The sequence below is a fragment of the Hevea brasiliensis genome, chromosome 4, assembly GCF_030052815.1.
Source record: "Hevea brasiliensis isolate MT/VB/25A 57/8 chromosome 4, ASM3005281v1, whole genome shotgun sequence".
Classification (NCBI taxonomy): Eukaryota; Viridiplantae; Streptophyta; class Magnoliopsida; order Malpighiales; family Euphorbiaceae; genus Hevea; species Hevea brasiliensis.
Window position 1 is genome coordinate 11,793,178 of NC_079496.1, and position 17,057 is coordinate 11,810,234.

Below are 17,057 nucleotides of genomic sequence, written 5' to 3' on the forward strand. Positions count from 1 at the left end.
CACATCCCCCATCTACTTGAAGGACTGAGCCTAGATATTTAAAGTGATTACTTTGGGACAGTGCCACTCCATTCAAACTAACTCCTTCCCTATCACCAGTTTGGCCTTCACTGAACTTGCAATGCATGTATTCTGTCTTCGTTCTACTTAACTTAAAACCCTTTGACTCTAGAGTACTTCTCCAAAGTTCTAGCTTCCTATTGACTCATTCTCGTGTCTCATCTATCAGAACAATATCAACCGCAAATATCATGCACCAAGGAATACTCTCTTGTATATGTTTCGTCAGTTCATCTAAAACTAATGTAAAAAGGTAAGGGCTTATGGCTGATCCTTGGTGTAATCCAATTGAGATCGGAAAATCTCTTGTGTCCCCTCCCACTGTGCGCACAATAGTAGTTGCTCCTTCATACATATCTTTCAATACTTGTATGTACCTAATAGATATCCTCTTTTGTTCTAACGCATTCCATAAGACCTCTCTTGGAACACTATCATAAGCCTTCTCCAAATCAATAAAAACCATGTGTAGATCTTTCTTCCCATCTCTATATTTCTCCATCAAGCTTCTAATGAGAAAGATCGCTTCCATAGTTGAACGACCAGGCATGAAACCAAATTGATTGAGAGAGATAGAAGTATCATGACGTAGTCGATGCTCCACAACTCTCTCTCACAACTTCATAGTATGGCTCATGAGTTTAATTCCCCTATAGTTTGAGCAACTCTGTATGTCTCCCTTATTTTTAAAAATAGGTACTAAAATACTCTTCCTCCATTCATCAGGCATTTTCTTTGAGTCTAGAATCTTATTAAATAATTTAGTTAACCATGCCACTCCCATATCTCTCAAATACTTCCACACTTCAATTGGTATTTCATCGGGTCCACAGGCTTTACCTACTTTCATTCTCTTAAGTGCTTCCTTTACTTCTAAAGATCTAATCCTTCTAGTATAATTTACATTCTTTTCTATTGTTCTATAATCTATATTCACGCTATTTCCATTTTGACTATTATTAAAGAGATCATTAAAATAATTTCTCCATCTTTCTTTAATGTCCTCATCTTTCACTAACACTTTTCCTTCTTTATCCTTAATGCACCTAACTTGATTGAGATCTTGACATTTCCTTTCTCTACTCCTTGCTAATCTATAAATATCTTTCTCCCCTTCTTTAGTTCCAAGTTTCTCATATAACTTTTCAAAGGCCTGTGCTCTTCTTTGGGCTAATCGCTTTGCCTTTGCCTCTTTCTTTGCTATCTTGTACTGTTCATATGCCTCATTATTATCACATTTAGGTAATTTCTTATACCATTCCCTTTTTCTCTTCACTGCCTTTTGTACTTCCTCATTCCACCACCATCTCTCTTTTGAGGGTGGTCCATGTCCTTTAGACTCCCCAATTACTTTTCTAGCTACTTCTCTAATCTTTGATGCCATCTGTGTCCACATATCATTGGCCTCCATATCTAGCTTCCATACTTCAGACTCAAGAAGCTCATTTTTGAACTTCACTTGCTTTACTCCTTTGAACTCCCACCACTTTGTTCGAGCTACACTATTTCTTCTGACCTTACTTGAATTGTTCCTAAACTTGACATCCAAGACCACCAACCTATGTTGACTTGTTAAAGCCTCTCCTTGAATGACCTTGCAATCCTTACATAGAGCTCTATTTGTCTTCCTGGTTAAGAGAAAGTCGATTTGACTTCTATGTTGCCCACTTTTGAAAGTCACTAAATGTGACTCTCTTTTTATAAAGTAGGTATTTGTTAGTATTAGGTCGTATGCCATAGCAAAATCCAGGATGCTTTTTCCCTCCTCATTTCGACTGCCAAAACCAAAACCTCCATGAACATTCTCATAACCTTGCCTATCACTTCCTACATGTCCATTCAAATCTCCACCAATGAAAACATTCTCTTCATTCTGTATGCTTTGCATTAAATCATCCATATCTTCCCAAAACCTTTGTTTACTCTCACTGTCTAGTCCTATTTGTGGGGCATAAGCACTAACTATATTTATTGTTTCTCCGTCTAGTACTAGCTTTACTAGTATAATTCTATCTCCTACTCTTTTCACATCTACTACTGCGTCTTTCAATGTCCTGTCTATGATTATACCCACTCAGTTCTTGTTTCTCTCCTTTCAGGAAAACCAAAATTTATAAACTGAATTACCCACTTCCTTACTTTTCTCTCTTTTCATCTTTCAATGTCCATCTATGATTATACCCACTCGTTCTTGTTTCTCTCCTTTCAGGTAAACCACAATTTATACCTGAATTACCCACTTCCTTACTTTTCTCTCCTACCCATTTAGTCTCCTGAATGCAAGCAATATTCACCCTTCTCCTTTCCAAGGTATCCACAAGCTCCATTAATTTTCCTGTAAGTGATCCAACATTCCAAGTACCAACCCTGATCCTCCTCCTATCCTGCTCCTTCCTAATTGGTCTCCTTCTATGATATCTTCTATTATTTTCTATGTCTATCTTGTGTTCTGTTCCACTATTTGTTCTATTATCTGTCCTATGGACTAACTTCTTTACCCACACCCGTCCATGATGTGGGAACCCTTGCTCACTTAACACCACACCCGGGCGCCGGCATGGCGCGTCGCTTTCGGTGAACGCCCTACACCCTTGCATATTTATCACTACACCCGGGCTCCGATGTAGCGCGTCGTTAGTAGAGGACGCCCCAACGTTTATATCATTTGAATCCATATCATAGGGTGTGACGAAATTTTTACGCTGGTTGTCACCTACCGCAACCCTCCTCCTTTATTCGGGCTTGGGACCGGCTAAGCGCAAACTACTTAGGCGGAGTTTAATTTGAGAAATTATAATTTTTTGAATTTTTTATTATAACTCTGCTTGTGAATTTGATACAGAATCCAATTTGGTTCTTATTCACCAAGGCCTTATTTTCCACAAGCTGCATGGGTGATAGTGGAACCGTCTGAATCCAACGCTTCTGCTATAAATGGCTCAGCAGGAGTTCAACCTCCAGATTGTCTTACTCCGGCACTATTGCAGCAACTTCCAAAAGTTCTCTAGTCTTAATTGCAATTCTGCCAGAAACTCAATCACTGTCAATCAAGTAGATACATGCACAGGAAGCTCGTTAGCCAAAATATCTTTTTCAGAGGCAATACAATCAATATATCCTAAATCGACCAAGTATAGCTCCAAGGATTATGACAGCTTCAAATTGCCAATAGAACATACATAACTAGAAACAGTTCACTCTCCAATCTTGTTTTCACATCTATATCATTACAACAAACCTCCTTGTAGTAACAACAGCAATATCAAAACAACATAAACCTACATATAACAACAGCAATATCAAAACAACATAAACCTACATATAACAACAGTAATATCAAAACAACATAAACCTACAGATCTCTCTCATCACGGTGAAGCTGGAACTGGGTCAGTACCAGAAATGTGGGAGGCAGCATCCTCTTTTGATATAGAAACAAAGTTAACAGGAGCTGCTGGTCTACTAGTACTGTCCCTTCTCCCCTCTTTAGTGCTGGACCTGCTGCCATTTTGTTGAGTATTCAAGGATAGCCGTCTGTTGGGAGTGCCATTGGCACCTCCATTTGCACGAGGGCCTACCACCTTTTTTGTACCAACTGGTCGAGCAGGGCTGGGCCTTGAGCCAAAAATAGTTTCTTGTTCTGTGTTTTGCTGCTCATGGAACTTCTTCTGATCCTGTCATGTCCAAACGTTGTAGCCTCCTTTAGTAAGGGAGATCAATCATACCAAATAATAACATCAAATTGGTCTAAACTCAACCATGTGCTTGGTCTGCTTAGTTATTACTTAAAACTTACCCTAAGTCTTCGCTTCTCTTCTTCTCTTTCCTGCCTAAGCATGGCATATTCATCTAGCATGGCCAATAGAGGAACTCCATCATAAGCAAATTGCATGCCACGATCTTCCTCCCATGCCTGAGTTTTGGCAACCAAAGTGTCCACCAGTGCTACAAAAAGAAAAAAAAAATTAAAAATCATGAATGGTTAAGAAAGTTATATCTGTTAAAAGTTAATTCTCACAAATCTGGTGATTCTCTAATTCTACAGATACCTGGAATTTTGTTTACCAAAATCCGGGCTTTCTCTGCACGCTTGAGGTTTAAGTGTGCACCTCTGCTGGCATTGTACCTATTTTCATCCTGTTTTAACAAAAGAAAGCTAATTAATTTTTACAAGTCAATTATGATACAAATAAGTTCAAAAACCAAATTTTCTGATATGTTTATTTCCTGTCTAACCTAGTAGATTCGATATTTCAGTAAGCTATTATGATTAAGATGATATGATTGGATATTTGTAAGGACGATCACCCACTTACACTTATCCATGCTCAAGAGAAAGGAGAAAATCATAAATAAATACCCGATTGTAATCCTCAAGCCAACTCTCTTCCTCACATGCTGACATCCATTTCTCAACCTTGTCCAAAATATCTTTTCTGCTAAGAGCTTCTTCTTTGGATATTGATATCTGATTGTCCATGTTCGCCAACAACTCAGCAGGCTCAACATTCCCAGAATCAATCATTGCCATGATTTTTTCTCGAGCAGCTTCTGGATCTATTTCTATATGCGCACTTGCATATATTTCTTCAAGTTCTGCTTGCTTTTTGAAAGCAATCTCTTTCATTCTGCTCGCTTTTAGCTGATCAAGCCTTTCGACTTCAACCTCAGCCTTAAAAAAATGACAGTAAAATGAGTAAACAGCTCCCACAGTTCATTCAAACCTGTATTTCTGTTTCCTAGCAGAACTTAAATACCTGCTCAATCAGATCCATAGCAAGAGCACCAGGGACAGTCACTTCATCAACTGAAGCTGACATGTTACAGGTAACGTGATCAAACAATTTCCTTTCTTCTATGGAGGTATCCATCAGATTCCATAGATCAATCAGCTGAGTTGCCAACTCTTGAAGCTGTGGAGAAAAGATACATGTCAAAGAGCTTTATCTAATTTAATGAAAAGAGAGCACATAAAAATGAAATTATTTGTATAGGAGAAAAGTTCCAAAAAGTCTTTTTGTACATCCAAAAATGTGACTGAAGTTAAGTGCAATAGAAAAACTGTTTAATGTTCCATCACACATATAAAAGAACATGTTTGGACTATTTATCTTCCACTTGGATATCACTCTTGAAGTTTTAGGACATATTAACAGGAAATAGCACAGTTTTTCATACACTCCAAAATTGTCAATTGTCAAACGGAGATAACATGTGAAAACAAACTTTTCTCTTTCATATCAAGATATGTATCTAAATGACAAGTACAGAGTGAATATGTTTCATGTTACCTAGAAGTATAATGTGGTCATGCATAAATTTACAACAAAGCCTTATGGGAAAAAAATCCCTATCAAGTATAATGTCTTTAGTTTTTTCCCCACCAAAATTGTACAATACTGTTTATTGAATATAATTACTATTTCTCCAGCAAAGAAAAAAAAATTTACAAGGTAAGATATTCATTGATCAAGAGGCTCGGCCAGTCAGCCTCAGGTTAAAGTTTTCAAGTAGTATGCATGTCTATATCCAACTGTTCAAGTATAAAGTATCAAGGAAAGTGATAAGTCACATTATTCTTTTCTGAGCACCAAAAGCAAGCTAAAATAAGTAAGCTTACCTTATGAAGCCTCTGCTTCTTATCTTCTTTTAGTGCTAAGACTGTCTTAGCCAGCCTTGCTAATGTATCATTACTAATGCTTTTGGACTGCACACCAGTAGAGTCATTTAAGCTGGGGTGAACTTCAGTTATGGTACTGAAGAAGTCCATTCCAAGAACAGCACAGAGATCATGCACACTGCTCACAAATTCAAGGACCTTCTGCAACCTATCACTCTACCATATCAAATAAGCAATTAGCAGTTATAAACTTTACACCTTTACAGGGCTAAGACAAGCGTAATTTTCTTTGCTAAATGGTAATTCATCATCATCAAGATAGAGCTTTACCTTTTCCTTTTGAAGTTCCTGAAGTTGGGAATGATATTCATCTAACTTCTTCAAGGATAGATCAGTCTCATCAACTGCAGGAGTCTCATTGACATTCACGTTGCCAGCAATTTCTCCACATAGTTTTTGAATTTGTGATTGTACATCAGAAAACTCCTTTACTCTGTCCTCTTTCTGTTTCCAGAGCTGTTCCAGTGCTGGTGCTATAGCTGCAAGTTGTTCCTTGATTGTTCCAGAAGATTTCTCTGGCTGTGGCTGCAATTAAAGTAAAAAAGAAATCATATGGAAGCCTGTTTTTCGCTGTTGCTTATACCAGGGGACATATGGGACCCAATAAAGTAAATTACTCACAATTCCTACAAAACTTTTTTCTCCAAGGGCTGAAAGAAGAGTGGCCAATTCAATTTTGGCATCTGACAATGTCTGAATAAGCTGTGACCTTGAATTTGCTGCCTGCTCAACTTTCTTCTTATACACTTCCAAACACTCCTGTTCTATTTGAAGAAGCATTTTGTCTCGTTCCTCATCACTCTCACCAACCTCATCCCAGATTTCCTAGAACGTCAAGGCCAATAAATTAAGCTATTTCTTTATACCAAACACATTAATTGGGTGGGCGAAAAAATTGAGAAGTTCCAAATAAAATAAAATACCTGCAGTTTTTGCAGCAAAGTACCGCAAGTTGTTTCTCCAAGAAGAGGATTATGACCATCTGTGACCGCCATTGACGGCAATTCTACAACCTAACATGCATCACAGAGCATTAGGAATTCAAGACTTCTGTATTTAGTATCAAGAGGCATCCATTGGTTACACATATAAACTACAATCCAGGAACTGAGAATCAAATGTATATACCTTATTGACCAGCAAGAAACAGACCTTTATCAGACAAGTAAAACATGCACACCTGTCAGAAATGGTCACAGATAAGGTTAGACAACTAGTGAGTAGAGGGTTCAAGCATTCAAGAATTAGGAAAGTTGAAAAAGATAACAATAAACAAGTCCAAATAGTTGGAAAGACTACCCAGCTTGGCAGTTTTGACTTAATAAAAGAGGCATCACAAATTTCAAATGCCATTAGATGCATGAAACAAAAGGAACAATCAGACCCTATTGCTTCAAAATATGCCACTTAGCTCGTCTATTACCATGTACAAATCCTCTAGTTCATAAAAGTTTAAAAAACCACAAAATATCCACATCTTTTCTTTAAACATAAAACGTTTTGGCAAACGTGCAAGGTTCCGAGCATTGATCATTAAATCCTGTTTCATTGTAAGCAGAAACATAAAATTCCAAATCACTTACCAATTTACCAATTTAGAACTTGCTAGTGCTATTTGATTTCTAATGAAAGGTGACAAAAGAAAGAGAGACTATAATTCTGAATCTTGACTATACAGTTGTTCAGGCCTGAAGAAACCACCTGCTGGCTTAGTACAATCATTTCCTTAGTCATGATCTTTTAATTTGATTAAAAACAAGGACATCAAACTGCAACTAGTTACAATCTTGATTTCTTTACTTTTACGATAATTCTCATTGACAACACAGAGGACAACTTATTCAACTCTAACTCTGGAATCTCTCTTGCTCACACATTCTCAGCAGCCAAACAAAACATTACTTAATTGAATCACAGCAGTTCACTTTAATGATTCATAAAAGCAATTAACTGCTTTATCCTCTCTAACATTTAGTCATAAACCAAACTCTGCCTCAGTTTAATCAAATATAAAACCCTTAGCGAAACAAATCACGGCACGTCTCCAAATACTCAAACAGCCCAACTAAGGATCAAAAGAAAAGGAGTCAATGACAATATCTCAAGTTGGCAAGTCAAAACACATTCATCGAACCCCATGATCACAATCATATAAAACAACTAAGAGAACCCAAAACATGGAATCCTAATAATTTGAACAAAAATGCACCACAATAAACCCCGCATTCACAGAATCAAGCACAAGCACAGCTTCAACAAATCCCAGATCTCTCCCCTATCCCGAAAACTGAAACAGAAGCATGACCCACTAGCCAAACAGTGCTCAAAACGAGATCAAGACAGTTACATTAGGCTAAAAAACAAGAATGTCAATAAAAGCTGAAGTGTACTGGAGGGACAACAAAACAATGCTTACCTGAATCGTCCTTGGAGCTAGTTTTTTTGGGGGTTTGTTAGTTTCAGATCTAAAGCTTCCTCTGTGGTCTTCGGGTCTCTCGGTGTTTGCATACACTGACGGAGAGAGAGAAACAGAGAGCAGAAGAAGCTAACAGAAGGAGGAGAGAGAGTGAGAGTGAGAGAGATGGAAGGTGGGACCCTTATATATCTAAATGTACTTGTCCTTCAAATCTCTGATAGTTAACTACCCGCGGGTTCCGGACTTATTTACGAAGGTGACACTGTCAGTGTACATTATAGTTTTCCGTTGACAGTCACTTAAGCCCTTTTTTTATTGAATTTTAAGAGTCTAAAATTAGTATTTTGAATAAAAATATTATTTTAAATATTATTAAAAAAATAATTTAAAAAATTTATTTTATTATTGTAATATTTTTATAATTAAAATTAATTAAAATTAATTTTTAATTATTTTTTAATATTTTTTAATTAATATATTTAAAAAAAATAATTTTTTTAATAATAATATCAAATAGACCCTTAATCTAAGGCTTGACTACATAGAAGGGAATCCATCAGGTGGGCTCAGGACATTTAAATTAAAAATAATTATTTTCTATGTTTAATAAAAAAATGAAAACAAAAATATATAATTAAAACTTCAATAATTAATTTAACGCATCAATCATTTTGATTTGGAGTGGCAAATTGGTAGTTAAAGGGAAGAAGAAGGGTAGATGCATGGATAAGGGGAAAACATGAAGAAAAGAATAGTTGGAAGTAAAAGAAATAATAAATTAGAAAGCAAAATGAGATTTTGGGGACGACGACAAAAGTCGCTGTCAATACCAGGTGTCCATCATCACGCAGCTTACAGTCTTTTTATCCTTAAATCACCATGCAATTTGATTATGATATTTAATGCTAACCTCACCTAATTAGTGTTTTAGATATTCTTTTCTTTGGATTAGAGAATGAGAGCCCACATTCTGCTATTCTTGCTCTCTTGCTCATGGTGGAAGCCACACCCCAACACTAAATTGTACTCTATTGACTCATTGAGCTTCATTTAAATAAAAAATATATGATAAAATATAAATGAAATTAGAAAATTTTAAAGTTATTTCATTCTCCTATTTTGTTGCAATTGCCCCACCATGTGTGTTTAGTGTTGAACATGCCACGCCCATTTGCTAAGTGCAAAAGAAACATTTTTTGTTGGCAACACGTAAGGTATATGTTTTTGATGAGGAGTGAGCACAAGCAATTAAAAAGTCTGTTAGATATTATTATTAAAATTATTATTTAATAGTCAAATATATATATATATATATATATATATATATATATATATCAATTTAAAATTTTAAATTATGATAAATTAAAAAAGAAAAATTAAGCAAAATGCTTTAGAAATCAAGCGATTAATAAGAGAATAAAAATTTAAATATTGATAATTTATTTTCTTTTAATTTTTTATAAGAGAATTATATATTTATTTTTTTAGGAGTTTTAACTAGCAGGTTAATTATGTTGTAATGTGGTAATTAATAAAAGATCCGGGATGCGGAAAATTAATTCAAAAAAACTTTTTTAATATATTTTTTATATTTATTTTATAGTTTAGAAAAGATTAATTTTCTTAAAATTCATAATTATTTCTTTTAACAATGCAATTTTCTAAAGATTAAATCTGGCTTCTCTTTTAAGACAGGCTTTCATAGAGACCAATGGGAGCAGCTTTGCAGGGCATGCTTGTTGTGGGCAAGACAGAGATAATATGTGTAAGGAATGGTTTGGGTTCAGTGAAGCAGCCAAATACCCTCACATGATTTTTGTATTTATTACTTTACATTATGATATGTTTGCTTTTGATGCCCACAACTTTATGCATAATTACCACCAAGCACAGTAATGTGGTGAGATAGGGTTATCTCATCTCAGTTTAACTTTCTACATGATTAAATATTGTTTTTATATCATTGAGCATAATATATTAGTGATTAATTTGGTGAGATGATTCTATTTTATCTCAATTTGACTCATCACACTAGTATAATGACTAAATATTATCTTTATTTAGGAGTGTAATAAAAATTGATGACTGATTGTCCAATGATTCATTTCATTAGATGCCATTTTCCGGTTTGAAGATAATTCCCTTCTTGTGGAGTTAGTTAAATCGAGGACGTAATCGGTGACCTCCGACGTCAAAATTAAGGGACTATAACTATCATACTCAGGGAGCTTATTTTTTATCTTTAAAAAAAAAAAAAAAACTTTATGCATAACTAGTAACACCCCTATTTGCATGACTTGATATATTTTACTATTCCGGTGACCAGCGTCGGTTCGAACAATTATGTAACACCCCAAAATTTTAAATTTTATTATTTTATGAGCATTTTTGGTATTTTAATTTTATTTAAATTTTAGGAATTTTTTTGAGATTTTTCGGATTTTAAAAATCGGGTTCGATTTTTCGAAAATATAAACTTTGATGATTTTTAAAAATTAATTTAAAGACCGCGTGGCAAAACTAAAAATATATTTAGAGTCTACGTATTTTTCTGAGTTTTCTGAAAATTTTTCGAAATTTTTGGACCTCGTTTTCGGCCCGAGACAGAGTAAAAATTCAAAATTTTGTATTTCGAATCGAACCGGCCGAATCGAACCGGAACGGATCGGACCGGTCGAACCGAAACGGATCGGACCGGTCGAATCGGACCGGCTCCTTTTTCTTCTTCTCTTTTCTTCCGCGCGTCCCGACCTCCTCCCCTTCTCTCTCTCTTTTTTCTCTCCTCCCTCCTCCCCTTGCCGCGCCGCCACCTCCCCTGCCTTCCCACCTCGCCGGCGCGCCGCCTCAGCCCTCCCCCACGGCCGGCCGCCGCCTGGAACGCCGGAAAATGACCCCAGAAATAAGGCGCAGCGCGCGCGCGACTCCTCGACTTCCCGGCCAAAATTCGGCGGATCCGGCCACCAATTAGACCGGGTCTTGTGTCTAAAATCATCTACTCGTCGAGAGCTTTCCATAGACACCAAGAACACCGAAATCCATCCAGCGGTTTGTCCAATTTTTACCCGGGAAGTTTTAACTCATTTTGACTTTCGGGCTAGATTTTTTCAAACCGTGAATCCCACGAGAAAACCGAGAGTACCAGAGCGCTCCACTCGTCGAGAGCTTCGCGGGGATATAAATTTTAAAATTTTTTGACACCGTTTTTCGGTGGGTCCCACGAAACTTCGCAGTGTCTTTTCGAGTATTAAATGAGTTTAGAAAATTCTGAAAAATTTATGTACTAACCCCCGTGTTGTGGGCTTCGTGTAGGTATCCTCAATTCGCGGAAATTCGACAGTTGACCAGGTCTGTGAATTTCCGGTCAGATAGACCCGTTACCGGAAAAGTCTCCAAATTGGACCGAGGTTTTGGCTCCCCCCCCATTGTCAGACGTCCCGAGCGCGTTCCCGAAGTCAGAATCAGCAACGGTAAACCCGAACCTTGCTTTTTCGTAATTTTCTAATGCTTAAATAGGATTAAAAATCCATAAAATATTCGTGGTAGCTCAAAAAATTATGATTCTTTTTGCAATAGACTAGTAATATTGCTAAGGACCGCGAGGCAAAGTTTTAGAATTTTTAGAGCTTGTTTGGGTAGTTTTTGCAAAAATGATCAATTATAAGGACTAAATTGAAATTTTACATATTGTGATGGATGATTGATTTGATGGGCCCAGGAGGGGCTGTGTGATGAGATTGAGTTGTGGATATATGGATTGTGAATATAAAAGTGTGTTTTGAGCCCTTTTGCAGGTTGGGTAGGTCCTAGGTGTAGGGGAGACTCTGCCGGATTTTCGGCACGACTTAGAACGTATTTGGTCTTTTCTTGAATTGTATTGAGTCATTTGTATTAAATAATTATAATGTAATTGTCAGGTGAGTCGGGACAGCCTTCTTCCTCCGTCCAGCCGCCACAGTGACCGTTATCAAGTCTGTGAGTAAAATATTAATTTTAATTGTAATTTCACTATTATTATATGTTCAAGCATGCCCATGCATCACTTATATGCATATATCTATGTAGATAAACTTTAGGCACGATTTATGTTGCATTCATAACTGTGAAAGTGCCATATATGTTGCTGTGGTAATTTGGAGCAGTGTGTGTGCGTTGGCGTGCATGTGATGTGGTGTGGACTATGGATAGGATGGGTAGACACGGCTTGAGATCTTCGCTGGGACCTGGTCCTTCGGGGTAGACATGGCTTGAGTTCTTCACTGGGACCCCGATTTGGTTATTAAGTGGAAGTCCGAGCTGAGTTCTTCACATGATTGGAATTAAGAGAGCTGTATAGGGGATCAGCTCCCATATATATTATGATTGATGTTACTGGGTGTGTGAGTGCTCCAAATTACCTTTTTGATGTTATGATGTGAAAATGTTGTTGATGTTGCATTTCACTCTACAGGATGCATTAGTTTTAGATAGTTATAGAGATTATGGTTAAAATTGATATTTTACTCTCTGAGTCGAACGCTCACTCCTGTTCAATATTTTTCCAGGCCACAGGAGGATATTTTTGAGGTTAACCTGCTTTCTCCCTCGCAGGTTATTTATTCATGCTTGTGTAAATCTATAAATTTCTAAAATTTTCGTATGTGTTACAAATGTTTATTTGATATGGATCTGTAAACTAAATTGTTATTTTGGGCCTGTAAACATAATATTCTATGCATGATTGATGGATTGGATGAGGGAGCTGAGCTCCCATTTATTTTTATGATGATGAGTATGTGGAGGGTGAGCTGAGCTCCCCAATTGATGTTATATTTTGTTTGCAGGTCGGGTGAGTCAAAAACTCCCCGTTGAAAGGTTCACTTTATGGCCGGACTCCGTCCGGTTGATTTCTTGATATTGGGCCCAAATGGGCCTTAGAGTTGGATTAATGAACAGTTAGGCTTACTACGGGCCTCGGGGGTTTTAGGCTGGCCCAGGTCCTAGTGCCAGTCCGGCCCATAGGTTGGGTCGTGACAAATTAAGGGGATTATAATCACATCTAAGACACCTAGATAAGTCCTGAACTCAAATAATTAGTGATTAACAGATAGGTAAGCATAAATAAGAAAAACAACGTATAAGAAGTTAAATGAGTCGGGAGTCATAGCGATGGACGACCTTTCCAGGGAGTGACTGCAAGGTCAGTCTTAACCTGAATTTTGAACCGGAAAATATGACGTCGCGGTCCTTAGGACTATTGCGAACACAGTGGAAAAGAGAAAATCCCGAAAAAGAATTGTTAAGCAGGTCAACTAATTAAGTCAGAGATCCGGAAGAAATATCGAATAACTAGCAAACCGGATCGAACCAACGAGGGGCAATTTTATCAATTCACCCCTAGAGCTGACTCCTGATCTAACTGTCCAATAAAATCGGAGAAACGAAAATTACAGAATTGAGAATTAAATTAAAGAAACTATTGAAAAATAAAGAGAAAATAAAAAGAATTTAAAAGTTTTATTACATCACTTTACCCCTGACATCACAAATCAATTTAAAATTTCCTACAATTTTTGACTAAGTCAAATTGACTTAATAAAAGACAAAATCCATAAAAATTAAAACAAAAAAACCTCATCTTCTCTTCCATGTAAATTCGGTAGCCGCCTTTCCTAGCTGCTCCATTGCCAAATACACCATTAAAGCTTGAGCAAAGCTTGAGTTCACCCAACTAAACCCTAAATTCCCTAAAATTAAACCATAAAAGCTTGTTATCTTTACTTGAGGAGGCATTAGAAGAAGGAAAGAAAATAAGAAAAGGAAGAAAGTGAAGAATTGAAAGTCAAGTGGAGGTAAGCAATTTAATTTGAAAATTTTAGCTTATTATGTGTGTGTTTAGCTCAATTAACCTAGAACTTAACTTAAAAATCAAAAGAAAACAACTATGGGGGATTAATATGGAATTCAGCCAGCCATAGGAGGGGTTTGAATTGAATGAATTTGATGCATTTGAATGGTTATTTAGGTTGAATTTTGTATGTAGACCATGGATATATACTTTGATTTCATTAGATTTTAAGTTTGTGTAATTAATGTTCTTGAACATTTTGAAAATTTGGAAAAAATTAGAGAAATTGGTCAATTGAGGCAATTGACCTTAGTTGAGTTGAAAAATAGTGAATTATGACTATTTGGTGTGTGTGAATTGGTAGAACCAAATTGTAATTCGGATTGGTTAGTGTTCATATTTTGGCAGCTTGACTTAGGTCCCTTTTAGGAACCAAAACTAAAAATTTATCAAACAAATTGGTGTGAGGCCAATTGAGAATGAAAATAGACACATAATGACACATTTTTTATTTAGAAATCATGCCTAGAAAATGACTATAACATAGTGAATAATTAGGTCAAACCCGGGTGTAGTGCATTGCCACTATACCAAAATGACCAAATAAATAGTGTTTGTTCATTTGGCCCTAACTTGAGCTATACAGGTCCAAATGACCTGACTTTTATGGTATTGGAAAGGTATGACATAGTACTATAACTTTTATGAAGAACACCAAATCAAATTCTGCCCATAACCCAATCATTTTATCACCCAAAATTAGTGATCCAAAACAGTCAGAACCAAATTAAGTGCCTAGAAATTATGGGTAGACCAATCCGGCCAGGAATGTTCAAATGACCATAACTTATGCTACAAAATTCCAAATAGAGTGATTCGAAAAAAAGAATTAAAGTTAAGACAATAAGGAACAAGTTTTATGAAGAATACTTTGTCAACCCACAGCAATATGACCAATGGAACAATACAAAACAGGACATCAAATCTGAAAATTTTGAAATTATACCTAAGAGACCTAAAATTTGAAGAACAATCAAAACCAACAAATTTGGCACCCAAAATGTGGTATGTGGGTATAAGTGGATTTTCCATACCTATTAAGCATAAGAAAGTCAATATATTGATATGAATAGCAATCCCGAAATGAAAATTTCGAAGAATGTTTGTTTAAGCATATTAAGGCTAGGATTGAGTATATATGAATTAATTATTGGATTTATTGTTGTAACACCCCTGATTTTTTATATATTATTATGGGGCTTCGTGTAGGTATCCTCAATTCGCGAAAATTTGTGATTGTCCGGATCATGAATTTCCGGCGCATGGACTAGCTACCGGAAAAGTCTCAGAATTGGATCGAGGTTTTGGCTACCCCACGATTGTCAGGCATCCCGAGCGCGTTCCCGAAGTCGGAATCGGCAAAGGTAAACCCGAACCTTGTTTTTTCGTAATTTTCTAGTGCTTAAATAGGATTAAAAATCCATAAAATATTCGTGGTAGCTTAGAAAATTACGATTCTTTTTGCAATAGCTTAGTAATATTGCTAAGGACCGTGGGGCAAAGTTTTATAATTTTTAGAGCTTGTTTGGGCAGTTTTTGCAAAAATGATCAATAATAAGGACTAAATTGAAATTTTGCGTGTTGTGATGGATGATTGATTTGATGGGCCCAGGAGGGGCTGAGTGATATGATTGAACTGTTGATATATGGATTGTGAATATAGAAGTGCGTTTTTAGCCCTTTTGCAGGTTGGGTAGGTCCTAGGTATAGGGGAGACTCTGCCGGATTTTCGGCACGACTTAGGACGTATTGGGTCTTTTCTTGATTTGTATTGAGTCATTTGTATTAAATAATTGTAATATAATTGTCAGGTGAGCCGGGACGGCCTTCTTCCTCCGCCCAGCCGCCACAGTGATTGCCGTCAAGTCTGTGAGTAAAATATTAATTTTAATTGTAATTTCGATATTATTATATGTTCAAGCATGCCCATGCATCACTTATATGCAAATATTTATGTAGTTAAACTCTAGGCACGATTTATGTTGCATTCATAACTGTTAGCGTGCCATGGATGTTGTTGTGGTAATTTGGAGCAGTGTGCGTGCGTTGGCGTGCGTGTGATGTGGTGTGGACTATGGATAGGACGGGTAGACACGGCTTGAGATCTTCGCTGGGACCCGGTCCTTCGGGGTAGACACGGCTTGAGTTCTTCGCTGGGACCCCGATTTGGTTATTAAGTGGAAGTCCGAGCTGAGTTCTTCGCTGGCACCAGGTTGGATTTAAGAGAGCTGTATAGGGGATCAGCTCCCATATATTATGATTGATGTTACAGGGTGCGTGAGTACTCCAAATTACCTTTTTGATGCTATGATGTGAATATGATGTTAATGTTGCATTTCACTCTCTGATTGCATTAGTTTGAGATAGTTTTAGTGATTATTGTTAAGATTGATATTTTACTCGAGTCGAACGCTCACTCTGTTCAAAAATTTTACAGCCACGGGAGGATATTTTGTTACGGGTTAACTTTGTTTTCTCCTTCGCAGGTGTTTATCAATATTTGTGTAATTTTAATTACTCCTAGAATTTCCGCATGTGTTAGCAGAAATTATTTGATTATGGTCTGTAATATTGTTATCATGTTGGACCTGTAAACTAAATATGCTATGCATGTTTGATGGATTGGATGAGGGAGCTGAGCTCCCATTTATTTTATGTTAATGAGTATGTGGAGGGTGAGCTGAGCTCCCCAAATGACTATATATTGTGTTTACAGGTCGGGTGAGTCAAAAACTCCCCGTTGGAAAGTCCATTTTATGGCCGGACTCTGTCCGTTTGTTTTCTTGATATTGGGCCCAAATGGGCCTTAGAGTTGGGTTAATGAACAGTTAGGCTTACTACGGGCCTCGGGGGCTTTAAGCTGGCCCAGGTCCTAGTGCCGGTCCGGCCCATAGGTTGGGTCGTGACAAATGTGGTATCAGAGCCGGACTCCCTCCAGTACGAGTGGGTGCGAGGACGCCCCCAGCGGAAGCTGGTGGGTTGTAACGGACTGTGGGGACGGCGATACGTAACGCCTG

The 17,057-nt window shown here is 37.1% G+C and overlaps 1 protein-coding gene across 2 annotated transcripts; it reads right to left on the reverse strand.

Annotated features, from left to right (window-relative positions):
* Positions 1 to 3,194: 3,194 nt before the first annotated feature.
* LOC110670002 (65-kDa microtubule-associated protein 1) lies at positions 3,195 to 8,321 on the reverse strand. Of its 2 annotated transcripts, XR_009148189.1 has the most exons (12): positions 8,157 to 8,321; positions 6,869 to 6,920; positions 6,664 to 6,753; positions 6,362 to 6,565; positions 6,011 to 6,265; positions 5,681 to 5,896; positions 4,818 to 4,973; positions 4,421 to 4,732; positions 4,110 to 4,197; positions 3,857 to 4,005; positions 3,376 to 3,734; positions 3,195 to 3,338 (listed from the first exon to the last, which is right to left on the reverse strand). XR_009148189.1 is itself a non-coding variant. In XM_058145337.1 (11 exons), the coding sequence occupies exons 3-11, from the start codon at positions 6,733 to 6,735 to the stop codon at positions 3,429 to 3,431; spliced, it is 1,758 nt and encodes a 585-aa protein (XP_058001320.1). In that variant the 5' UTR covers positions 6,736 to 6,753; positions 6,869 to 6,920; positions 8,157 to 8,321; the 3' UTR covers positions 3,195 to 3,428. The 2 variants fall into 2 exon arrangements, 1 of the variants encoding a protein (XP_058001320.1); XM_058145337.1 differs by having other exon boundaries at positions 3,195 to 3,734.
* Between the last annotated feature and the right edge of the window lie 8,736 nt (positions 8,322 to 17,057).

What these genes read in the sequence shown, in the direction of transcription:
- LOC110670002 (XM_058145337.1), bottom strand. Translation starts at nt 6,735, where the DNA reads ATGGCGGTCACAGATGGTCATAATCCTCTTCTTGGAGAAACAACTTGC. An exon ending in CTATGGATCTGATTGAGCAG is followed by an intron (nt 4,733 to 4,817) that starts GTATTTAAGTTC and finishes CATTTTTTTAAG; the next exon opens with GCTGAGGTTGAAGTCGAAAG. An exon ending in AAGAGAAGCGAAGACTTAGG is followed by an intron (nt 3,735 to 3,856) that starts GTAAGTTTTAAG and finishes TGGACATGACAG; the next exon opens with GATCAGAAGAAGTTCCATGA.